The 26988-nt window shown below is 36.7% G+C and overlaps 1 protein-coding gene across 8 annotated transcripts in view; it reads right to left on the bottom strand.

Moving 5' to 3' along the window:
- The window catches only part of WRN (WRN RecQ like helicase), a 112107-nt gene that overhangs the window by 80891 nt on the left and 4228 nt on the right, over positions 1-26988 (bottom strand). For 4 of the 8 annotated variants that reach the window (XM_065946573.1, XM_065946574.1, XM_065946578.1 and 1 more), the window contains exons 2-8: positions 17812-18008; positions 12305-12406; positions 10257-10375; positions 5753-5898; positions 5108-5256; positions 4201-4350; positions 2106-2175 (exon numbers count right to left, since the gene is read on the bottom strand). In XM_065946573.1, coding sequence (XP_065802645.1) covers positions 2106-2175; positions 4201-4350; positions 5108-5256; positions 5753-5898; positions 10257-10375; positions 12305-12406; positions 17812-17832 — 757 coding nt within the window. In that variant the 5' untranslated portion in view covers positions 17833-18008. Of the gene's footprint in view, positions 1-2105; positions 2176-4200; positions 4351-5107; positions 5257-5752; positions 5899-10256; positions 10376-12304; positions 12407-17811; positions 18009-26988 lie in introns of those variants that run through there. The other 4 variants (XM_065946576.1, XM_065946577.1, XM_065946579.1 and 1 more) reach the window with 3 other exon arrangements.

Below are 26988 nucleotides of genomic sequence, written 5' to 3'. Positions count from 1 at the left end.
CAAACTCGCAAGGAAATTTAAACAGTGGATAACGTCTTCCTCTGTAACACACGTCCGTTATTTGGCCTGCCGCACGTCCACCTCCTCATTTCCTTCCATGTGACGGCAACTCCTCTAGGGTCCCCTCCCCATGCAAACATGGAATAGTAAGAGTTCCTTGAGACAGACTCTCAGCCCCAGTTCCTTACCTAGAACTCCTAATTCTTTAAATCCAATCATCCTCTGAGTTAATAGGCTGTATATCTAAGAGCCTACTGGCCACCACCTCCACTTTGCTATCTCGCAGGCTTCCTTCCATTAACGGGTCTAAAAACAACTGAATTAACCCCTAGACCCCAAATCTGGCTCCTTTCCCTCAGTGTTTCTCATCCCTGCTGCTCACGCTGCCAACACAGGACTGATCCGTGCACATGGCTCACAGCGTCACATTAAATCCTGTTGATCCTACTGCTCTGTTAAATGTACTTTGCATTATTCACTTCTCTCTTTTCACAATACAACCAACCAAGGCAGGTCACCACCACCTTTGACTTGGATTATGGACACATCACCCTAACAGGTCTTGCACTGTGACCCCTGCCCTCCAGAATCAATATTCTGCTCAACAGCCCAAGTTCTAATTTTTTTCATGTAACGCATATCATTCTTGTTTAAAACTCTCAACAGCTCTTAGGAGGAAATATAAGCCCCTGCCTCTCCTCTATCCCTTTCCCTGTCATGTTCAACAGCTGACTATACCAAACTGCTTTCAACTGCCTACAGACACCTCTTCCTTCTGAAACTGGGCACCTGCCATTGTCTGTGCCTTTGACACTCTTCCTCTCCTCTTGCGCTAGCTAACTCCTGCTCATATTTAAGGTCTGGCCATAAACATCACTTTTTCCAGAAAATATTCTCTAATACCTCCAAATATTCACTGGGTACCTCTATACGCTAGCCATAACACCTTTCTCCCCCCACATCATAAGCCTCATCTTCCTACAGTGCTCTTTTCTTTGTTGTTCACCTATATTCCCCATAAAGCTGTAGGTTCCCCCCTCAGGAGACAGACTATGCCTGGTTTGTTCACTGCTGGCTCTCCATTTATACTGGGGGGGTCACCCACAGAGGGTATGGATTCCTTCTCAATAACAGCTATAAAGGATATTATATAATTTTTTATAAGGAGGTCATGCCATATATTTTAAAATTTGACAAAATCACTTTATTTAACTAACACCTTAATAAATACAATTATTTAAAATCTCTAAAAGGAAGCTACGAGAATAACAACTATACAGAGACCAGTATGGGTGCTTTGTATATCATGAGTTCAACAGCTACTCTATGAAACAGGTTTTACGCCATCACTCACTTCCCAAACACAGGAAACAAGTAAATTCCAGGTCACGTGGCTGGGATTCCACCACTGGCCTAGGTGACACTATAAGTAGATCTGCCATCACTGACCTAACAATAGATCTGAGAGCTGAATTTGAAAGCTGCAAGTGGCGATTCTTTTAGCAGAAAAGCAGCAGAATTATGACATCCTGGGGAAAAATTAGAAATTTAAACCAGGGCACTCTGTGCTGTCACTCAGTCATGTCTGATTCCTTGTGACCCCACAGACTGTAGACCCCGCCAGACTCCGTCCATGGAATTTTCCAGGCAGGAATACTAGAGTGTGTTGCCATTTCCTTCTGCCATTGCCTTCTCTCGAGGGCATCTTCTTGACCAAGGGATCGAACCCTCCATCTCCTGCATTGGCAGGCAGATCTTTACCAACTGTGCCACCCACGGAGCCCAAATATTTATAGCAAAGGTGTATAATCTCCAGGCTGAGAGGCGGCTGGTTGTACCACTGATGTTCTCCAAGCTACAAAATCCCAACACTAGAAGCCTAGTGAACAGCAATGCTACAAAGGATAAGTAGTAAGTCCTGCTTAGACACAAGTAACATGCTTGAAACCCTAAGCTTTGGCCAAGTTGACCTCATTCTAATCCTCAGACAACCAACACATTGTAATAATGCTAAATACACATGTGTGAAAATCTGTGCTTTTGGACCTAAACCTCACAAATGAGCAAATTCAAATTTTACCTTTTATTTTCAGACCATAACATACCTTTACTCTTGACAAATATTTGTACAGGATCACTCAAATTTTCTAATTTTTGATAAATGATGAAACCAGCCTATAAGAAAACAGAAAGAGGAACCAGTAAGCTAAAATCACCAAAATAAAATTCAATGCCTCACCTTTACAAAAATTAAAAACAATGATTCCCAAAGCACCCAAGAAGCTGAATTCAACCCTTTAAGTTATACAAAGATCTGTCTTCATTTATTCACCACACCCATTGTGAGAATGGAGAAAGTGGCACACCTAAAAATTTTCTCATTTTAACATCCAATATTATGAGCAACTACCAAAATCAAACACCTTATAAATGGAATCTAACAAAATACAATCGAGTAAGAGAACTATATGGTACAGATATCCATTTCCCATCATCGCATTCTTAGTTGTTAGTGTATATATAGTCCTCCATCTAGCTACTCTAAACAGGAACAATCAAATCATACAGATTTCTCATGACTAAAAAATGCTACAGAACTTGGATTAGTTCTCAACAAGTTTTCTATTTTAAACAAAACATAAAGAAAATTATCTTTTTATTTCCCCACACAGATGAATTTTCTTCTGGTTATAAATAAAAGAAGCTCCCATTTCTAAAAATAGATGCAAAGAAAAGAAACAAGATATTAATCTACAAATAAAAGTATAAGCTGGGGGGAAAAAGTCTATTAGGACATAAAATAAGACTTTTTGGAAAAAGAAAAGAGTGCTATTAAGAAAAAAAAAAGACTGCTCTCTCTATATATAAGTATATAAAGATAGACAGATAAGCCCTAATTTTACTATGTACAAATAGGTAGCTATAAAAATCATCTGACTAACAGAAGTGGAGAGCTAATTGTGGAGTCAATTTTCTAAATTTTCACCGCATTTTAAATATAAATGTAAGAAATAAGGCCAGTTTCGATACAGAAACTGCATTGTAGTTATTTTTATTCTGAAGTGGCTTGTAATCAAATACATCATCAACACCACTTGTGCTTGTTCAGTCTGAGCTTACTGTCCTCTCATGTTTTCAAAGAACTCACTTTTTCTCACATAAAAATTGGACATTATTTTTGCTTCATGATGATAAAAATAACTAGCATTACAATCTGTTGATACTTGCTAATTAATATTTAGAATTAACGGTTTCACTAAATTTCTACCTAAGCATTTTTAATGCCCAACTGACTTAAAACATTTTAGTTTACACAATAAAAATTCTATAAAGTAATTTATTATAAAGTTTAAAAAATAGATTGTAGTCTAAAGATCTTAGGAGGGGGATGGGATGAATTGGAAGATCCGGACTGACATATACAGTATTGATTTGTTGTTGCTCAGTTGCTAAGTCGTGTCCGACTGTTTGCGACCCCATGGACTACAGCATGCCAGGCTTCCCTATCAAATTCCGGAGTTTGCTCAAACTCATGTCCATTGAATCGGTGATGCCATCCAACCAACTTGTCCTCTGTCGTCGCCTTCTCCTACCCTCAATCTTTCCCAGCATCAGGGCCTTTTCCAGCAAGTCGGCTGTTTGCATCAGGTGGACAAAGTACTGGAGCTTCAGCTTCAGCATCAGTCCTTCCAATAAATATTCAGGATTGATTTCCTTTAGGACTGACTGGGTTCATCTCCTCACTGTCCAAGGGACTTTCAAGAGTCTTCTCCTGCACCATAGTTCAAAAGCATCAATTCTTCAGTGCTCAGCCTTCTTTATGGTCCAGCTCTCACATCCATACATGACTATTTTGGAAAAACCACAGCTTTGACTACATGAACCTTTGTTGGCAAAATGATATCTCTGCTTTTTAAAACACTGTCTAGGTTCGTCATAGCTTTTCTTCCACAGAGCACGCGTCTTTTAATTTCACGGTTACTATGTATAAAACAGATGACTAATGAGAGCCTACTGTATAGCACAGGAAACTCTACTCAATGCTCTGTGATGACCTAAAATGGGAGGGAAATCCAAAAAAGAGGGGATATATGTATATGATGGCTGATTCATTTGCTATACTGTAGAAACTAACACAACATTGTAAAGCAACCATATTCTAATAAAAATTAATTTTTGAAAAAGATCTTTGGTACCTACATAAGCATCAGTGGCTGCATACAGTTTCTGGTCCTCAGTGAGGGGAAACTTACTCCAGTTGCTACAGCGGATGGACCGGTCTTTTAGAAGCTGTTTACTAAAGAGGTGTTTAACCAAACCACTGAGGCTCCAGGTCTCTATACATTTCAGCTAAAAATAATGAAAAATCAACTCAGCAAAAGTTATTTCTTTCCATGTGTTCTTAGATATTTCCGATACCAAATGACCACGTCACACATAAAGTTGAAAGTGTTACACCAAAATATAAGGCAGAGACAGTCCTTAGTAGATTTCCAGTCACTAAAAACCTCATTTGCAGTCTACCTTACAAGAATGTAATTCTATCATTTCCTCAATGTAGGTATTAAAATTTTTGGACTGTCAAAGTATCATTCACGGACAAAAGTTAAATAGGTTGGTGATTTTCCGACTTCTCAGCCAAATGAACACTTGGCTAATGTGAGAACGTAACTTAAATGACTACATTAATAAAAGATGTGAAATATGGGCCATGGAAATGATGGTCAAACTTCCACTAAGAGCATCACACCACAAGAGCTGCATTATGTTTGCCTCAAAGAAAGGGGGCGGGGGGGGGAATATTGATATAGATGGATTAAAGAGAGAAACTTTAAATACAGTAATTAAATTTGAAAATATATAAAACAAAGTGAAATAGTACTAAATATGGGAGAGGATGCTTGCTTAAAAAAAGTTATTTGCTAAGGCAACTGATTAGAACTGAAAGTTTTCATTATGAGACACACATTAGGGACTTCTTTTTTATAAAGACATTACGTAGCTTAAAATAGTCTCTCCAAAAAAATTTAACACTCAGAAGGGACATTCTGTAAAACACAGATTTATTTTGTTTTTATTCTGAAAATAATCTATGTATTATGTCTACCTTTTCATTGGCAACATCTGTCAGCTCCACAATACTCTTCAATTTGATATCAAAGTCACGTAGAAGTTTCCACTGATCTTGTTCAATTCCCACACCTGCCTTTTTAATTGCTTCATTTTCAAGCAACATTTTTAGTCCCTGAGGGAAAACTATAATATTTTTATTAATATTTATATAATAATATATAATATTTATTCCCATAGGTTCTATCAAACATGACAGATTTATGTTCTACTTCATACACATCCTATGTTTATATTTAAATTTGAGATTAAATTCAGAAACCAACAGTTACCTTGAGTGTTTTTGAGAGCTTTTTTTTTTCACCTAAAGCAAAAAGTCCTGACTGATAAATGAAAGAAAAACAACTAATTTAAATGCTAATAACTCTATTATCACTAACATTTAGCCCCTTAACACTTCAGTTCTCTACCCTCTGAAACAGGAATAATATCACTGACTGACAGATGTGACATGAAAATTAATTAAAACAGGGATATGAGTGAATAGTTAAAATATAAATACTTGAATATAAGGTGGTGAGAGAGGCACCCGTTAATTCAAGAGCTTAATCTCATGTGGACAAAGCTGACGCAATACAATCATCTACCATATGAAAATGAAACGAATGCAAGAGACACCAACCTGACATAGAAGAAACATGGAACAGGTAGCACTTGGTCTCCGACACACAGAGCTGGATGAGCGCCACTCGGCCCGGTTTCCCCTTCTTGTACACAGGCGGCCACTCGATGTCAAATCCTACCACGTCTCCATTAGAGAGACTCATGCTAAGGGGGGGGAATAGCATAAATTATTTCATTAAAATTTTAATTTCTGCATCACTGAAGACATCATTAAACATGTTACAAGACAAGCCACAGCCTGTAGAGGATATCGTAATACATGCAACATACATATTCATACAATAGTCAGAAAATATTGGGTTAGCCAAGCAGTTCATTCTGGTTTTTCCGCAAGATGTTGCAGAAAAAACCCAAGTGAACTTTTTCACCAATCCAACACTAAAAAATTCCTTGAAAAGTCAATACAAAAAAGATAAATAATCCAGTTTTAAAAAAGGGGGGGGGGGTGAAATATGAACAGGTAATTCCCCAAAGGAGGGTTTCCCAGATGGTGCAGAGGAAAAGAATCTGACTACCAATGCAGGAAACGCAAGAGATGGGGGCTCAATCCCTGGATTGGGAAGATCATCCCCTGGAGTAGCAAAGAGCAACCCGCTCCACTATTCTTACCTGGAAAATTCCATAGAGAGAGAAGCCTGGTGGGCTACTGTCCATGGGGTCATACAGAGTTGGACACGACTGACCAACGGAGCACACGATTCCCCAGAGGAAATCCAAATGCCAGTAAATTCAAATATATATATATATGAAGACACAAAATCTCCTCTGAAGTCAGAGAAACGTAAATTGAATCTTTACAATTTCACATCTATCTGACTAACAAAAATTAAAGCTCCACAATACTGAATGCTGATAAAGAAAACTACCAGTGGAACCACTCACATACTGGTGAATTTTTAAACTGATAATCTTCTTGGAAAAAACTCTAATGATATCTAGCTAAAGATGTATGAACAGTATGAACTGACAAGATTTTCTCATAAATATATGAAACTTATATGAGCATAATCAGAATGTTTAAGAATGTTCACTGCAATACTATTCTGACTAGCAAAAATGGAAACACTATATTTCCATCAACAAAAGAGTGAATAAATTATGATATACTGAGACAATGTAATACTATATAAAAGTTCAACTAGAACCAAAAAAAGAAAAAGAAAAATTCACAAGAATATAAAGTGTTGAGTGAAAAAGACAAGTGGAAGAATATACACAGAGTTTGATAGCATTATTTTGAAAGTTTCTTAATGGGCAAAGTAATAGTATATGATATTGGGGGCGACATAAAATTATGAAAATTATAGAAAATATGTGAGGGAATACTAAACACTGAACTCATGACAGAAGTTAGCTCAGAGGACTTCAGAAGAGAATCAGAAAGAGCATAAATGAGCTGTATTTTATTGTTTTGTCTTAATAAAGATTTGAAGAAAAGGAAGATTTAAGGTTTGTCAAGGCTAGTGGAAGGACTATGGGTGCATGTTAAATTATTGCTTATATTTGCCTGCTTCACAGTTTTTAAAAGTGAAAAACTTATTTTATAAATTTTTAAAAACTCAACCTCTGTTTTGGGCTAAGATGAAATAACACTGATCAGCCGTAACTGTCCCCCATGAACAAATAAAGAAGATTGAACAAAATGCGTAAACAAGAGTCTCCAGACACTGGACAACAGGCACTAGAGGACTATGCTCTCTGAGGTGAGGAAATCAAGTGTAAGCCCAAATGCTGCCCCAGATTTCCGCCTGCAACATTCTAGACAACAGAACAGGGAGGAGAGTCCACAGCAGAGCACGGAATTGGGAGGACAGAGTTCAGAATGAGAAAGGGAAGAAGCTGGAAGGTGCGGGCAGAGTCCCAGGGAGGAGGGAGCCAGGCAGGAAAAGACATGCCAGCACAGGGCGAAACTGAGGCTGGACAAAGGAAAACCGGGGAACTGCAGTCTGGAAACTCCTACGGCTCATACAGAGCCAAGAGGCATTGAGCTCTGCAAAGCGGGAGCCGGGAGACTCGTTCTGATCACCTGGGGCAGTCAGCAAAGACTCCAGAAAGGTCACACCCATTACAGACTAAATCATGCCCAGAATAAAGGTTACTGACATCTGGCCTAAAAAAGTTAAAAATAAGTCTCAAAGTGTAAAACTGATTTTCAGATGACTTTACTGTCCAACACAGCAAAGCTCCTTTCTTTGGAGGAAGACAACAAAATCTAACATTCAACCGGGTAAGATCATAATATCTAATCAAAAATCGCCAGACATGAGAAAAGAAACAGGAAAACACGACTTATAAGCAGGATAATAGTCATTTAATAGAAAAATGATTAGTATAATGGAATTAACAGAAGAGTATATTAACACAGCTATTATAAATATGCTGAATATGTTCAAAGATTTAAAAGAAAACATGAATATCAGTTCAGTTGCTCAGTCGTGTCCGACTCTTTGCGACCCCATGGACCGCAGCACACCAGGTCTCCCTGTCCATCACCAACTCCCGGAGTTTACCCAAACTCGTGTCCATTGAGTCAGTGATGCCATCCAACCATCTCATCCTCTGTCGTCCCCTTCTCCTCCCACCTTCAATCTTTCCCAGCATCAAGGTCTTTTCAAATGAGCCAGCTCTTTGCATCAGGTGGACCAAGTGCTGGAGTTTCAGCTTCAGCATCAGTCCTTCCAACGAACATGCGTGACTGATCTCCTTTAGGAAGGACTGGTTGGATCTCCCAGCAGTCCAAGGGACTTTCAAGAGTCTTCTCCAACACCACAGTTCAAAAGCATCAATTCTTCAGCACTGAGCTTTCTTTATAGTCCAACTCTCACATCCATACATGACCACTGGAAAAACCATAGCCTTGACTAGACGGACCTTTGCTGGCAAAATGGTGTCTCTGCTTTTTATGAATATGAATATGATAAGAGCCAAAATGAATGGTATTTAAAAAAAAAAAACAATAGAACTTCCAGACATGAAAAATACAACAAGATTTTAAATTCACAGGATGGCATAACAGCTGATCAGATACTACAGAATAAAAAAACAAGGGAACTTGAAGACAGAGCCCAAGCCCAGAGAGAAAAAAGAATCAAAAATTTTTAAGACAAAGAGCCTCATGACCAAGAACACAGTTGCTGTATCAAGCAATGTAACCTACATGCATGCAGAGTGGCAGAAGAGCAAAACAGGATGTGAGAGAAAAAACATTTGAAGAAATTATTCAAACATGATGAAACTATAAATCCACAGATCCAAAAAGTTCACTGAACCCCCAAGCAAGACAAACACAAACCATACTACACAAAGGCACATCATAATCAAATTGCTGAAAACCTGGAATGAGGTGAAGCAAAAAAAAAAAAAAAAAACCAAACTACTTGCTTATCTTCCATAAAACACACAATTCATCAGAACTACACCCTTCAAGACACTTAGGCTTACTACCTTCAGACAGGACATACTATAGCATTGTTAAAGGTAAGATGGTAGAGTTAATACATAATCATAAACAACAGATTTTATTTTCTCTGTAAGACAAACTTAGTTCTATTTGATGAGATCCAAAAATAGCCAGTGACTACTGTGGGAGGGAGGTCACCTGACTGCTCTTTCTAGAATATATCTACCAGGAGACCATTAATAAACAGCTTAACTTACCTCTGCTTCTTTCAGGCCAATGTATTCTATGTGTATGCCGAGTCCTAAGTTCAGTCACGTCTGACTCTTTGCAACCCCATGAACTGTAGCCCACCAGGCTCCTCTGTCCATGGGGATTCTCCAGGCAAGAATACTGGAGTGGGTTGCCATTTCCTTCTCCAGGGGATCTTCCCAACCCAGGGATTGAATCCAGGTCTCCCACATTACAGGTAGATTCTTTACCGTCTGAGACACCAGGGAGGTCCAATATGTAAACAGTAATTTAAAAAAAAAAAAAAAAAAGGACAACCATAGTAACATCGAAGATCTGAATGAATCTCCTACTACTTTTCCTTGTAAAATGCTTGAAGAGCCTTAGACTACATTATTACAGAACACTAATTTGATGATTTAAAAATATAAATAATCATTTTTACAGTTCTTTTAAAGGACCATTTGCTATAACTGCTGCTAATTAAATGCAACAGAGACAGTCACAGTCACTATTCAATATTACAATGTTGGTATTTTTAATGAAATAGAAAGGGACATTTTAGAGGTTGAATAACTTCTGCATGTTTTCCTAAACTTGTGTGTTCAGCAATTCTATATATAATATCTTATATAAAAGATTAAAAATAAGCTAAAGTAATACAAAGGTATATGAATGAACAAACAGGGACATTACATATTTAATTCAGAAATTTTAAGTTTTTATTTAAAAAGTAGAATTAGTGATATTTTACATGTATAACTATGTACTAAACACACCTCCACTATAAAACTCAGTACACTTACAAATAAACCATAAGGCTTATAGTCTAAGGGTCCAAATTCAAATGAAAGTTGGAAATTTAAATCTTTACCTAATATCTTCTGAGAGCAAAGAACAATCATTAGCTTCATAACTGTACACAATGGATCCAGTGAATTCTAAGAAGGGCAGGTCATCTTCCAAAACACTCTTCTGAACAGATGCCTTGAGCTAAACAAAATTCCAAAAAGGCACAAATAAAAGTCACATTAAATAATAAATGTTCATTGAAATAATAAAATTGACTGAAACATGGCAAATTATAGCTCTAAGTTTTTTTTTTTTTTTTTTTTAAAGTGAGGCTTTATTATTTTATTTTATTTTATTTTTTTTTTAAATATTATTTTATTAGTTGGAGGCCAATCACTTTACAACATTTCAGTGGGTTTTGTCATACATTGACATGAATCAGCCATATAGTTACACGTATTCCCCATCCCGATCCCCCCTCCCACCTCCCTCCCCACCCGACTCCTCAGGGTCCTCCCAGTGCACCAGGCCCGAGCACCTGACTCATGTATCCCACCTGGGCTGGTGGTCCGTTTCACCATAGATAGTATACATGCTGTTCTTTCAAGACATCCCACCCTCACGTTCTCCCCAAAAGCCCAGGACCAGATGGCTTCACAGCTGAATTCTACCAAAAATTTAGAGAAGAGCTAACACCTATCTTACTCAAACTCTTCCAGAAAATTGCAGAAGAAGGTAAACTTCCAAACTCATTCTATGAGGCCACCATCACCCTAATTCCAAAACCAGACAAAGATGCCACAAAAAAAGAAAACTACAGGCCAATATCACTGATGAACATAGATGCAAAAATCCTTAACAAAATTCTAGCAAACAGAATCCAACAACATATTAAAAAAATCATACACCATGACCAAGTGGGCTTTATCCCAGGAATGCAAGGATTCTTTAATATCTGCAAATCAATCAACGTAATACACCACATTAACAAATTGAAAGATAAAAAACATATGATTATCTCAATAGATGCAGAGAAAGCCTTTGACAAAATTCAACACTCATTTATGATTAAAACTCTCCAGAAAGCAGGAATAGAAGGAACATACCTCAACATAATAAAAGCTATATATGACAAACCCACAGCAAGCATCACCCTCAATGGTGAAAAATTGAAAGCATTTCCCCTGAAATCAGGAACAAGACAAGGATGCCCACTCTCACCACTACTATTCAACATAGTGTTGGAAGTTTTGGCCACAGCAATCAGAGCAGAAAAAGAAGTAAAAGGAATCCAGATAGGAAAAGAAGAAGTGAAACTCTCGCTGTTTGCAGATGACATGATCCTCTACATAGAAAACCCTAAAGACTCTTCCAGAAAATTACTAGAGCTAATCAATGAATATAGTAAAGTTGCAGGATATAAAATTAACACACAGAAATCCCTTGCATTCCTATACACTAACAATGAAAAAACAGAAAGAGAAATTAAGGAAACAATACCATTCACCATTGCAACAAAAAGAATAAAATACTTAGGAGTATATCTACCTAAAGAAACAAAAGACCTATACATAGAAAACTAGCTCTAAGTTTTATCAACTAAAGCCTTATAGACTAATGAGTCATATGGACAATTTAACAAAGATGAAGCTATCTACTGTAAAATTATTTTTCTAACAAATTTACTTGCAAACTTCTACCCTATTTTCATAAAATCATTTATTTTATTAATGCTTTTCTGCATTAGATTAGTCTTCTAGATGCAATAATGTTGCCTTAAAATGCTAAAGACTGGTTGGTGAAGCTTAAATCTATCAGGACTTAAAATTCACTTGACCATAAAAAAATTCACCAAAATAAATATTGTCTAAATTACAATCTGAATTGGAACAAATTAGCAAGACCAGCCATGTGAACTAGATAAAAAGGGAAAACAGAATAAGAATTCTTATATTGTAAACCCAATTAAAATTTAATCCCACTCATCCATTCAATTACTAGATTCTGGTTCATTCACAACAACTCTAAAAGTAAATAATGGCTTGAAGTTTATAAATGAGGATGAACTCAGTTTACAGTCAAATATACATTAAATTTTCCATCTGAAAGAATTACTGATGAGCTGCATACCTTTTTTGCTTCTACTGTATAGATCTTCTGTGTAGACATCCATTCAGGAAGTTTCCGCTGCTGTCCTTTTTCCAACGTTCGTTCACTCATCTTTAAAAGGTCCTAGTTGCAAAACCCAAAGAATGATTATTCTGTGAATAAATCCAGTCTTTGTAAGAAAACCTACAGACAGACCAATCAACATGACTGAAGAGCCAAACATACATATTTAAAGTAAGCTATGGCATCTGGGCCCAAACACAGGATGTGAGAGCCAGAATCGCAAAAGAAGAAACAACATGCTAGCTCTAAAAGCCATTCATTTAGTATTTCTTCTTTTTAAAATAAGTGAGAAAGTTTAATAGAGTTCTAAATTCTAAGCTTCTAGCAGTTTCAAAATTCTATTATTCTGTGACTTTGATCTCTTCAAAAAATAATCTTTATCTCATTCACAATGAGAATCTCTGGGTATATAAATTTCTATAAATTTTTGATAACTTTAATTTTCTTATCATATTTCCTAAGATCTAAGTAAACTCATGAAACTGTTAAAATGTTCACAAATCTACCTGAAAAGACAGAAAAGCTTTTCTATATTAAGGGTTTTTATTACACTCTTGGCCTATCAAGTGAACTAGTCTCTCTATTTCATTGGGAGTATTTTTAAAACTCTATTATGGGCTTTGAGGGCTCTCCTCAATGTAAAATGCACTTCAAGAATGGTTACAGAAATACAATGACTAGGAACACTATGACACACTCTGTTAAAGGGAAAACAGAGCCATCTCCTCATGCCACTTTACACAATAAACTGAAGTGGCCTTAAGTTCTTAATAAAACTCTTCAAACCCCAACCTTAGTTCCTGACATCTCAAATTTCTAGTAAACGCAGAGCAGACTTTAATATATACCCGAAGATTGTTATGATGAAATATGATATCAACATGAAATAATCAAAGCAACTATTTATGATTATGGGTTAGCTTGTCATCCCTATTGATATTATAAACTCTGAAGAAATAAAGCAGCATCCAGCAAGTATCCATTAAGTTCTTATTTTCCCAAGCATAAACCCCCAAAACTGATAACACTAATAATGTACGAAAGAAAATGTTTAAAGATTACTTTGGCAAACAAAACTGTCATACAAACTCACTCTCGTACCTTGAGAAGGAAACAGTTAACAGTAGTAGAAGGAAACTCACTCACTCTATTGAGGAAGTGGGAATGAAAGATCTCAACCACTGAGCCACCAAGCTCATCTATCAATGGTATCTACTATCCAAAACATCCCAAAGAGCATCTATCTAGAAAATGTTGTTAGCCAGATGTAACTAACCTATCTAGACTGCTTATCATAAATAAGCTTGGAATGATGGACTTATTCATTCATGTCTGGAAAATGGGAGGTAGTCAGCTGTACAATTAAGATAATATAAAACAGAGGAGTTCCAAAATGAAGACAACTTCCTTTGTGCAATTTTTTTTTTAACTGCTCAAAACTATTCTGCTAATCCAAAACCGTAACATGTACTAATGAAGAAGAAAAGGACATTTTTTGGAATCTGTGTGTGAGAGTTTGGGGTTCCTCCAAAAAACAAAAAGAAAATAATATTCCATCTGCACTTCACACTTGCCTAAACTCTTTGAATCATTAGCAAAGTCTGGCATTGGGGAAGATCTATGATTCAGTCAATCAGAAATAACAACTTGAGTGTTAGCACTACCACCTGCAATATATGTCATAAGATAAAATATATGCTGGATGAAACACAAGCTGGAATCAAGATTTCCAGGAGAAATACCAATAACCTCAGATATACAGATGACACCACCCTTATGGCAAGACTGAAGAAGAAATAAAGAGCCTCTTGATGAAAGTGAAAGAGAAGAGTGAAAAGGTTGGTTTAAAACTCAACATTTAGAAAAATAAGATCATGGCATCCAATTCGATCACTTCATGGCAGATGGGAAAACAATGGAAACAGTGACAGACTATTTTTTGGAACTCCAAAATCACTGCAGATGGTGACTGCAGCCATGAAATTAAAAGACTCTTGCTCCTTGGAAGAAAAGTTATGATCAACCTAGACAGCATATTAAAAAGTAGAGACATTACTTTGCCATCAAACGTCCGTCGAGTCAAAGCTATGGCTTTACCAGGAGTCATGTATGGAGGTGAGAGTTGGACTATAAAGAAAGCTCAGCACTGAAGAATTGATGCTTTTGAACTGTGGTGTTGGAGAAGACTCTTGAGAGTCCCTTGGACTGCAAGGAGATCCAACCAGTCCATCCTAAAGGAAATCAGTCCTGAATACTCACTGGAAGGACTGATGCTGAAGCTGAAACTCCAATAGTTTGGCCACCTGATGAGAAGAGCTGACTCATTGGGAAAGACCCTGACGCTGGGAAAGACTGAAGGTGGGAGAAGGGGACAACAGAGGATGAGATGGTTGGATGGCATCACTGACTCAATGGACACGAGTTTGGGTAGGCTCTGGGAGTTGGTGATGGACAGGGAGGCCTGGCGTGCTGCAGTCTGTGGGGTCACAGAGTCGAACACGACTGAGCGACTGAAGTGAACTGATCTGCCACAAATCCAAAGCCCTTAACAGGAAAGAGGAAAGTTAACCCCAAAGTATGTGTATATACACACAACACACATAGGAAAAGAGTCTATTCTTAATCTTAAAATACATTTTTATTAAACTGGAAAACAAGTTTTGCTATATACAGAGTAGATCATTTGCAAAACTGCCAGAAAATTGTTTTCTGCAAATAATAAACAACTCTATAAAAACACCTATAAAATCTTGTAATACTGTAAGTAATCATTCACACTGCCAGAACAGAAATAAACCTCAGCAACTCTTCCCCATAGCCAACTATAAGACTGAAATCATTTTAATTTAAAATGTCTAATTTTTAGATGGAAATACTCTTTTTTGCACACAAAATTCTGTCTAGATGCCTCCAGGTTAAGAATTTGAAAGTAAACTTGTTTACAAACCTAACATTTTTATCAAACTTATTAATACTTATATCTTGTGCCAGATAAAAAGCACACAGAAAAGGAAAGTTGAAGAATAATTCACAGTAGAGAAATTCTTCCGCATACATGAAGCTTTTAATCATTGATCAGATAAAGGTTATTCTTGGAAGGGATCTAAGTCATTGAATAATAGAATTTTTAAACTATATATTGAGCTGTTACCTTGTTGAGTATGAGCAATGTTCACACATCTTTTTCCAAAATCAAATCTTATCATTTCTTATTTGAGCCATTAAAGGATCCCAGTTCAGTTCAGTTCAGTTCAGTTCAGTCGCTCAGTCATGTCCGGCTCTTTGCGACCCCATGAATCACAGCACGCCAGGCCTCCCTGTCCATCACTAACTCCGGGAGTTCACCCAAACCCATGTCCATCGAGTCGATGATGCCATCCAACCATCTCACCCTCTGTCGTCCCCTTCTCCTCCTGCCCTTAATCTTTCCCAGCATCAGGGTCTTTTCCAATGAGTCAGCTCTTTGCATCCAAGTTCCTCTTTAAAATAAATAATGTATTTTCATTTGCTTTGGTTTGGATTTTTCTAGAATAACCTCACCTATCTATCCACCACTATCTACAACTTTTCACCTTTATCACTTTTTTAAAGGCTGGTTTTAAACAACATACACCTGGGATTTTTGTGGTGGTTTATTTTTCTGGTTTTGGTTTTGAACAGTGCCAATTTGAACATGCTGTCTTTCAATAAGGAGATTCATCTCATTCACAGTTAGTGTAAGAACTTTCATTTTTGATCAATATTCATCTTCCTTTCTTTGGTTTCCTCTTACTCTTCGTCCATTTTTTCCAACTGGGTGAAGTTACCATTCATACTCTATTTTACCATTTTCAGTGTTAAAACTTTACTTTTTACACATCCTACTATTACTCCACTCTCTGGGCAAAATAATAAAACTATATCCCTTTCCCATCAAGACCTGACATTTACACTGTCCCTCCACCCAGTAAGGGAAAACTTAGAATGTTTTGACTTTCCCACCCTTAACTACTGTTACAGTAGTTAACTGATACAGTTAACTGATACAGTTTTGGCTGTTACAGCCTGTTAGCTTTCTAGTACTGTTTTTCTATTTCAAGAAATCCTTACTGTTTTCTGAACATTTTGTTACAAATTTCATCATCCATTTTAATGTTTAATGTTTAATGTAAGTGCTTATATTGCTTACTATGGTTTCCTTTTCAATTCATCCTGCCCTATCCTGGATCTCTGTTCTGAATTCAATTGTTTGCTCAGACGTTCTTTTCAATTGCTTTCCTCAGGTAGAATATGTAGGGGATAAGTGCTGATCCCTTGCATATATAAAAACCTATTTTTTCAGACAGATAAGAGAATGATGTGTTGACAGAGCCTAACAGTCTCTCAGCAGTTTGTAGATGTTCTCTTACAGTCTTCTGCCATTTAACGTCACAAGTAAGAAGTCCATCGCTGTTCTGCTGCTTTCTTCAATTATGAGTACCATTTTTCCCATCTGGGAGCCTTAGAGACTTTAAAGGATTTTTATATTTTAAAGTACTCCACTCTATTCTTCTTGGGATCAGCGAGTCCCTGGAAAGGATTACAAGTCTTAAGAAAATTTTCCTCTTGTTATAGGATGAACTGTATGCCTCTCCACTATAAGACAGGTTGGGGTCCTAATCTCCAAGTACCTCAGAATGCCACTTTGTTTGGAGACAGGGACATTACAGAGGTAACCAAATTTAAATGAAGTTATTAGGGCCGTCCCTAATCCAAAATGAGTGATGTCTTTATAAAAAGGGGAAATCTGGACACAGAGACAAGACATGCATAGACAGAAGATGATGTGAAGAAACACATGGAAAAAGTCATCTATAAGCCACAAAGGCAGGCCAGAAGCAGATCTTTCTTTCCCTCATAGCCCTCAGAAAAAAAGAAACTCTGCCAACAATGTGATGTTGAACTTCTAGTTTCTAAAACTGCAGAATAGTACATTTCTGTTGAGTCTTCCAGTTTGTGGTACTTAATTGCAGCAGCTATAACAAACTAATACACCCCTGTTACTGGTTTAGTTATTAATTGCTATAACCTATTCCTTTTTTCCTTCTATACCACTTATTCACATTCCAGTGAAAACTTGCCTGAATTTCTTCTGTTAATGTCTATTTTTTCCCACCTGATGATGACTTTCCTTAACTTTGTTCAGTATTACAAGACATCTCTTCTACTTGATCTCCAAGATGCTAATTTCATTCTCAATATTCTCCCTTTCATTTCAAAGTCCTTTTACAGTTTGCCTTACTGAACGTTTACAATGTCTAAGATCTGGACTATTAGTTTCAGAAAGTTTCTTTGCACTCTAGTTGAGTCTCCCCAAATGTGCTTCTAATTTTTTTCTTTAGTAAAAGTTATGATTTAATTATTTCAAAGACCTGTTTCAACAGGAGTTTTCTATTCTGGATGTCCCTCATGCTGAATTCCTTGGGAAAAATGTTATTTTACTTTACCCGTATAATTCTATTTATCATCAGCAGTCTCAGCTCTTAGGGTCCATCAGAAAGCTGCAAACTGAGCACCAAGAGACTATATTAAGTCTTCCATGAAGTTCTAGAAGCCAGTGTCTTGATTCACAGGTATCCAGAGTTGTAATCTCAAGCTCTAGCTCACCAGCACACAGAACCCACCAGTACAACTCCTCTAAGTCCTGTAATACAGGAAATATCAAGTAGGCTTCCTAAACCCAATCGGTTCTTCACATTCAATAAATACCAATTTAATTTTCAGCCACATTTGTTTTATTACAGTAATTCTAATGAGTACTTTATTTAGGAAACAATGTTTTAATTCCTTTCCTAACTTCCAATTGTCCTTTTCCACCATTTTCAGTTCTTCAATACATTTTCTATTGAATCCACTGAATCTATTTTCACAAGGACTCTTTATTTTTTGCGTAGACAATTCTTTTTTATCAAGGGTCAACTATTCAGCTAAGTGATTTGATATCTGTTGATTTTACTCAAATACATGATGACTCTCAATTGTCCAATTCATTTATAAATGAAGTTCTATACCAGAAGTGGACATTTTCAAGTTCATGGCACATTCAGAAAATGAAACTGTTTTCATGGCATGCTGGTAATGGGATCTGGGAATGTGAATATACTGTGAAACTTCTATCTTCTTTATAAAATTAAAATTTTCAAACTTTTAAAATAACAATCTTGAAATTATTTAGAAGAATTAACTTCTGTATATTAGGTTTTATGCTTAACATGGTTACACAAAATTCTTGATTTAGATCTTTAAACAACATATCCTTAATACTCCGTATAGCAACCATCACGGACAAGCTTTGTTAGCACCAATGGTAGCAGATGGCAAAAGGGGAAGCTTTGCTCCAACATCCTGAAAGCTCCTTTTTCACTGTTAACCAGCATTCCAACAATTCGATCTCCTTAAATTGAACTTCAAGCCTACTGAGAGTCTTTAATGCTTCCCTGTTCCTCTACTGAGAAATATGTTCATTTCTTCTGATGATGTTAAATAAGCTTCAAATACAAATGAATATTTTTATATCAAGAATTTCAATGCTAAAGTTCTGTATCTGGCACACACTGGCTTTTCTCAATAATATTAATCCTTCTTTAGGATTCACATAACACCAATTAAACAATCACTTCTAAAAGTTATTTTAACTTCACTCCGCATAAGTTGAATTTTTACTCTGAATCCATAAATTTTGTTACTACACATTAATATATTTTCCACATGATCACTACAATGATGATTAAGTTAATTCAAGTGCTCAAAATGTCAGTTAAGGATACCATTTTTTGAAGCCAATAATTAGACTTCAAAAAACCTGCAAAGAGTCATTCACATAGAATAGTTTGAAATTTTTCCCTTTAGCTTATAAATCTTCCTTTGGACTGTCAACCTATTTCAGTAATGAAATAGCTAATCGGATTTCTTCACCTAAAGCTGAAAGGATGGCATTGTAGCCACTTGGATTTCAGTAGATTCACCATTTTTATGACATCATTTAATGCAGAATTCAGAACTACAGGTAAATTTTAATATACAAGAGATTCTCTGTGAATAAAACAACATATAACTAGGAATATCAGGTTTTTTACGTTGAACTTAACATAAAGCCTTTCTATGTCCCTATTGTTACCAGTCCCACATTTCCAGTTTCTACAATTTCTCATGTGTTTCAAAATATTCATTTTTCACTTCATTTTTCATCTCCAGTTGGTTTTGGAACTTCTGTGCCAAGCAAATAATGTCCTTCCAGGCATTTTTCAAAGATTCAATAAAGCCTGCTGAGGACCACTGCCAGTATTTACGAATTTGTAACTGCAATGAACACTTTTTTCATTAATCTTCTTCTAGTGTTGTCTTCAACCCATAAATCTTCAACATATCTTCTAAAAGAATAACTGAAAAATGGCAACTTTTCTACTTCCTTTGCCTCACTGGTCCCAAACATATTATTCCATATAGGCAGGGGGAAAAAAAGCAGATTTAGCAAACTAGTGAGATAATCTGGGCTCCATTAACTGTTCAATCCTGTAACTAGCTTCTTGAGTTCAATCTGATTATTTCTTTTATCAGTCTCTTAAATTTGTTCTTATTTTGTGCTCACAGACACTTTCAAAAGTTCAGATCTTTTGTTTCATAAAATAAATGTTTTATGAAAAGGTATCAGAATATTCTGCCTGATACCCCTACCCCATTTGATTTAGGCTGAAAAGTGAAGAATTCTGGGAATACCAAATCCAATTCTGAGATAATCCTTTACTACTTAATTATTGACTAATAAATATTTACTATTATGTTCAACTCATTAACTGGATGACTTTCCAGCTTTAATCAGTCTTAGACATCAAAAATGTGAAGGTAAATATCTGAGGAAATTAAATCTATTTGTATATAAAGTACTTAAAATACTACAGGTCTTTAATTCCTCAGGGAAAGCTTTCTGTTGTTTAGCCTGTCTGTATTCTTGTGAACATTTCTAAACAAATCCTATCCAAAAAAGCAATATTTTTAAATTAAGGAGATTAAACAAAAACTAAGTGTACTGAAATACTTATTTTCATTTAGTTTAATAATTGAAAAATTTTAAAGTAAACAAAAAACACTTCAGGGTAATCAAATATATTTTTTAATGAGTTTCTGAAGTTACAAAGACTTATTTTATTGAGTCAACTGAGTTGCATATGTTCAATTATTAATAGTAATAATTAACTAATAATCATGCTCTTTTCTATGCTTCCAGTAAAACTATGAAAATTAAGAAAGAAAATTCAAAGAACACATATAAGTTTCCCAATGATTAAATAACATACACATACCCAATTAAAGTGATTAACAGATAGGAAATTATTTAACAGTTAAGTCAGAAGGATACAGCCACAACACAGCCCTTTCAACCATGTTTACTGTGCATAACTATACATGTTATAGATCTCAAGTAGTTTATAAAACGATCTACATAAAGAAGGCTCAAATATGATTTAACCTACTGCAAATCTTTGAATGTTTGCCTTATAAAAAGTTTTTATGCTTGAAAATTATAAAATATATGCAACCATCAAAATCCTGCATTACCCATAACCCATATCATTATGCTGCAGCTCAAACTGGAAGGATAGTGCTTCAGCTAACGCTTGCCAATGGTCAGTATGGTCCCAGTTTTGCCAGACCTTGCAATTTTTCAAAAGAAATGGATGTTACTATGCAATCTCTCGTCTGATACCAATTTCCAAGACCCAGTTTCCTGCAGGCCTCTTAATTCTAACCTCGGCTGTAGACAAATCAATACCAGCAGCTGGTCTGAGTATCTCTAGACATTTCAAGAGTCAATATCCCTTTATAAAACTTGGGTACATTTTTGGAGTTAGACTACAGAATGAGTAGTTGAGAAACAGAAGGAATATGCCAAAACACGAAACAGGGTGATAGTCTGGGACACCTACTTAAATAGGGGAGTAGGAGGGGAGTTATCCTAAGACTGGAGCATGTCTCCTTTTCTCCCCATTTCTGAGTCTGCTGTGTCAACTCACGCTGGCCTGGCACATTACTTCACCCTATGGATTCCACAATGACGTGAGAAGCACGCACACAGCCCATCATTTACCTTCTCATCTATAAAACTGGGAGTAAAACCGATGAATCCAGAGAGGGGCACTAGCTCAGTTCTTCCAGTCCATCAACTATCAGCATCAATCAAATGCTTCAATAGTCAAATTATTAAAAGGACTAGTTTGACGGTCTAGTGTGAAAATTAATGTCTAAATAGAGCCTAGAGTAAATGAAAGAAAAGCCATCTTCATGAAGGTAGGCCAAGGAAATTTCTTCACACAATACTATGATTTCCACTCAAAATACTTCTCTACTTCTCACACCATTTCACCTAAAGTTACATTTTTAAAAATTAATCTTACAAAAATAACCAGCATTCTCCAGAAAGATTTATATACAAGTATAGTCATCCTGACTTCCCTGGAGGCTCAGACAGTAAAGCGTCTGCCTACAATGCAGGAGACCCGGGTTCAACGCTTGGGTGGGGAAGATTCTCTGGAGAAAGAAATGGCAACCCACTCCAGTACTCTTGCCTGGAAAATCCCATGGACGGAGGAGCCTGGCGGGCTACAGTCCATGGGTCGCAAAGAGTCAGACACGACTGAGCGACTTCACACACATAGCCATCCTTGTTATACATAATATAAAACCAAAGCAGCTTAACTGATTCAGCAATTCGCCCTGGTTATCAATGTCCAAATTTTAGTTAGACACTTTGAGTCAGACACGACAGAGAGACTAACAATAATAAATTTTATATATCTATATATACACAGATACACATAAAGACACACTGTTGTTTTAGTCATGTCCAACTCTTGCAACCCCAAGGACTATAGCCTGTCAGGCTCCTCTGTCTATGGAATTTCCCAGGCAAGAATCCAGAAGTTGTTGCCATTTCCTTCTCCAGGGAATACTGCCAACCCAGGGAATGAACCTGCGTCTCCTGCATTGGCAGGCACATTCTTTACCACTGAGCCACCTGGGAAGTCCCCACAGACACATGTACACACATTTTTCTACACAAGCATGCACAATCTGTAATTACTGTAAAGGATATAACTTATAAGGTATCCTTCTGTATTGTTTTTGAGAATTCTTTTCTACTTTTCAATGCACTAATAGGAAGAGGAAGGGGCAGAGGAAAAAGAACCATGGAATCCATGACAAAGCCCTCATTAAATTCCCTAATTAAAGAGGCTTTCATTAATCTATTGAATCGTAATTTCCCTCCAAATAACCCAGGCAAACAAACTACAAACGCTAAATAAAACCACCATCAGCATTTGGTTCAGCTACAGTAAATCACAGCAATTTTAAAGGTAACAGGATTTTTCTTTCGAGAGACCTATTTCTTTATAGGTATCTACTAAATATTCATAACTGTCAAACATTATGTAATATATAATTTATATTTTTAAAGTGTAAGTTAAAATTTGTGTTAATAAAGTTAATTGAAATAAAGTATAAGTAGAACCAAATAAATACAAAAAAGGTCATTAAAATGCTAGCAACAGGGGAAAAGAATAATGCTGTGTCATCGTGAGAAGCCGCACTGCCCATAAACCAGGAACATGACTTGACCTGAACTGAGTCCATGGCATAGCGAAGTGCTTTATAACTGAATTTCATTATCCAACTGAATAATTCATTATTTTTAATGAATTTCCTCTGTTCTGTAAGTAGCTATAGCCAGTCAGCTAAAATCAGCCACTATAAACTGGGAAACTGCAGAGAAAGTTTTCAGGTAAGTCAATTTAAAACTTTCTTAGGCTGCTTATTTTTCCTTTTTATTTTTCACTGTCACTTCATATGGGCTGAGATGAAATTTTATAAGACTCATTATCAAAAGGACATTGACGGTTGGCTACCCAGCATCCATTCTACCCTGTACCCTTTGCACAGTACTGTAAATTTAATTCAGATAATGACCAGTTATTTGCAAAGCTAATGTGCTTCAAGGAAGTTGCCTCCACTGCCAGCTCCCATGGAAAATCCAACTGATCTAAAATAAATCCCATTCCCCCAGTCACAATGATGATTCAGAAACTCAGGCCTGAACTCAAGGCATTCTCCTAGCTTTGGGTTAAGAATAAAAACTGCAACCTAAGACAGACCAATGAGATACAAGAGATATTTACGGGGCTTCTGAGAATTTTTTTTTCACTTATATGAAAGTACCACAAGAGATGTCCTGTTTTGAGTATGGGAAGCCTTGGGCCTTCGACAGCCAATTTGCCACGGTGATGGAAATTAGCTGGAGGATGAAGCCAACACACAGGAGATAAAAAAGATGAAAAATGAAGCTACAGTCAATGCACTAAACTAGTCTTCAAGTTAGTCCTCCCTCAGCCTTCAAGGCTCATTTTAAAAATAAGTTTCCTTATTTGTTAAGCCTGTTTAAGTCAAGTTTTCTGTACTTGTGCTGTAACTAACACACAAATATAATTGAAAATAACAGTATGTGGCCAATTCTTTTCTTTAACCCATCTTAAATAAAAATAAATTATAAGGATAAAAATACTAGCCCCACACAAACATACAAAAATACTAGCCACACAAAGCATACAGTACCAAAAGTTTCAAAATTTCATAAACAGAGCTTCATATCTTCTTTAAATCAAAATAAGAATTAAAATAACATTAAAAAGCAATGTAACAGAAAATCAGGACTTAATAAATGGGGGTGATATTGAACCTTAGGATGCATAGCTCTGTATTGGGCTGAAATTCAGGACTTTCAAACAGAAAGAAAAGTGTAGTATTTTACAATAAGACCAATTTAACTGTGGAAGGAATAGCAAAAGGTAAAAATAGAGACAGTGAAAAAGAAATTAGAAAATTAATATACAATTCTGAAAGCAACCATAAGTTTATCCAATGCCAAGAACTTCAGATTAACTTCTTCAGACAGGGAAAGTTTATATAAATGAGTAAAAGGAAAAACGAGCAATTCTGTGATGGTATAGAAGCCAAAAGTTATCTTCCAGTCCAGTGATCTTTCCACCGCACTCTGGTGCCCTCATTTCAAGAATGAATAGCTAAAACAGATCACGTGCCAAAATCCGAAGAAGCAACAAACCTTTGATACTTTTCCTAATGGCTTCTATTATTCCTACGATACACTAGGGAGATCCCACACCGATACCTTCTTGGCCTCAGAGAGACCTAAAGAGAGGGTGAATCTCTGCCCTGCCCTGAAGAGCTAGCCTATCAGACTAAAGGTGGAAGATTAAAAATTCAGACAAGACTCTGGAGTTAGAAAGAAGCAAAGGCTTGAATGGAAGGGAGGGAAGGTCACTGGTTCCACTTATTGGGAGATAATGTGAAATTATTCTAATCACTTATTTCCCAGTGAAGAAATTATTCCAAAACCAACTTCTTTCTTAATCCTCCCATATATAAAACATTTATCAAAAAAGAAAGCAAATCACCTTTAAAAGAAGCTGACTGCTCTGCAGGTGAAGGAGGATACAGGCTAAACCTTTATGTTCCCTGAGGGAAGTAGTGAAGAATAATGATGGTGCTGATGATAATAAAAATGCTGATGATGATCATTTTAAGGTGGGGAGGGGGGGTAGTGCCTGACTGCTATTACTAACCAGTTTTCACAAGAGGTAAGCTTAACTCCTATCAAAGAGCTAAAGTCTCCAAAATACTTGTCCCCCAGTATCACTTTGAGGTAACTTGATTTTATAAAATTTTATCAATTTGATTAAAAGACTGAAATACTCCAGAGATGACCAGATTCAAGATAAGCATATCCAAATGAAAGGACTTATCTATATATGAGCAAGAATCAATTAAAAAGTATAATTTATATCTAAACTCAAAAACAGCAAAAATGACCATATGCCAAGGAATAAACTTAAAGTAAACTACATAAGACCCATTTTAAAGACAACTAGGCAAGCTTAGTAAGACATCAAAAAAGGGCTAGAGAAGACATACTGAATTCCTGGACAGTTAAGACTCAAAACTTTAAATTAATTAAATCAATACACTCCAGAACCAACACAAGAAAAGATGTCAGCAGGATTTTTCATCAAACCACACAAGCTTATATTAAAGATCACTAAAAGAAGAAAATAGTCAAGAGCATTCCAAAAAATGTATTTTTTGAGAAAATAAGACCAATAAAGAAAAATTCACTCTATTAAACATAAAAGAGTTTGAGAACTCCTAAAGTGAAGTTGCTCAGTTGTCTCCGACTCTTTGAGACCCTGTGGACTGAAGCCCACCAGGCTCCTCCATCCATGGGATTTTCCAGGCAAGAGTACTGGAGTGGGTTGCCATATCATTCTCCAGGGGATCTTCCCGACCCAGGGATCAAACCTGGGTCTCCCACGTTGGAGGCAGACTCTTTCCAGTCTGAGCCACCAGGGAAAGGGAAAGTCACTCAGTCCTATCCAACTCTTTCCGACCCCATGGGCTGTAGAGTCCATGGAATTCTCCAGGCCAGAATACTGGTGTGGGGAGCCTTTCCCTTCTCCAGAGGACCTTCCCAACCCAGGTATCAAACCCAGGTCTACCATACTACCATACTGCGGATTCTTTACCAGCTGAGCCACAAAGGAAGCCCCAGGGAATCCCTCTATTAAACATAAGCAGTTCAGTTCAGAAAAACAGAAATTAAAATAGGGTAGAATTGGTATAAAGATAGATATAAACCAATGGAACAAAATATATCATGTTCAGAAACAGAGCCATGTAAATACAGAACCTTGACATAAAGGAGGCGTTTCTCATCTTTGACGACCTGCACAGAAAAACCCTGTTTCAAGCCACATGACCTCTTATTTCCGTCGCCTCCACCGTCTTCTCAAAATAGAAGTCAGGGTGATTCTGTTAAAAAATGTTTCAATTTAAAGAATTATATACCATCACCAAGGCTGGATATTGTCACCCTGCTTATTTAACTTACATGCAGAGTACATCATGAGAAACGCTGGGCTGGAAGAAGCACCAGCTGGAATCAAGATTGCTGGGAGAAATATCAATAACCTCAGATATGCAGATGACACCACCCTTATGGCAGAAAGAGAAGAGGAACTAAAAAGCCTCTTGATGAAAGTGAAAGACTAGGCTGAAAAAGTTGACTTAAAGCTCAACATTCAGAAAACTAAGATCATGGCATCTTAGTTGGTCCCATCACTTCATGGGAAATAGATGGGGAAACAGTGGAAACAGTGTCAGACTTTATTTTGGGGGGCTCCAAAAATCACTGCAGATGGTGATTGCAGCCATGAAATTAAAAGACACTCCTTGGGAGGAAAGTTATGACCAACCTAGACAGCATATTAAAAAGCAGAGACATTACTTTGCCAACAAAGGTCCGTCTAGTCAAGGCTATGGTTTTTCCAGTGGTCATGTATGGATGTGAGAGTTGGACTGTGAAGAAAGCTGAGCACCAAAAAATTGATGCTTTTGAACTGTGGTGTTGGAGAAGACTCTTGAGAGTCCCTTGGACTGCAAGGAGATCCAACCAGTCCATCCTAAAGGAGATCAGTCCTGGGTGTTCATTGGAAGGACTGATGTTGAAGCTGAAACTCCAGTACTTTGGCCACCTCATGTGAAGAGTTGACTCATTTGAA

The sequence above is a fragment of the Muntiacus reevesi genome, chromosome 10, assembly GCF_963930625.1.
Source record: "Muntiacus reevesi chromosome 10, mMunRee1.1, whole genome shotgun sequence".
In the NCBI taxonomy this organism is placed as follows: Eukaryota; Metazoa; Chordata; class Mammalia; order Artiodactyla; family Cervidae; genus Muntiacus; species Muntiacus reevesi.
This window is presented reverse-complemented; position numbering and strand designations above follow the sequence as displayed.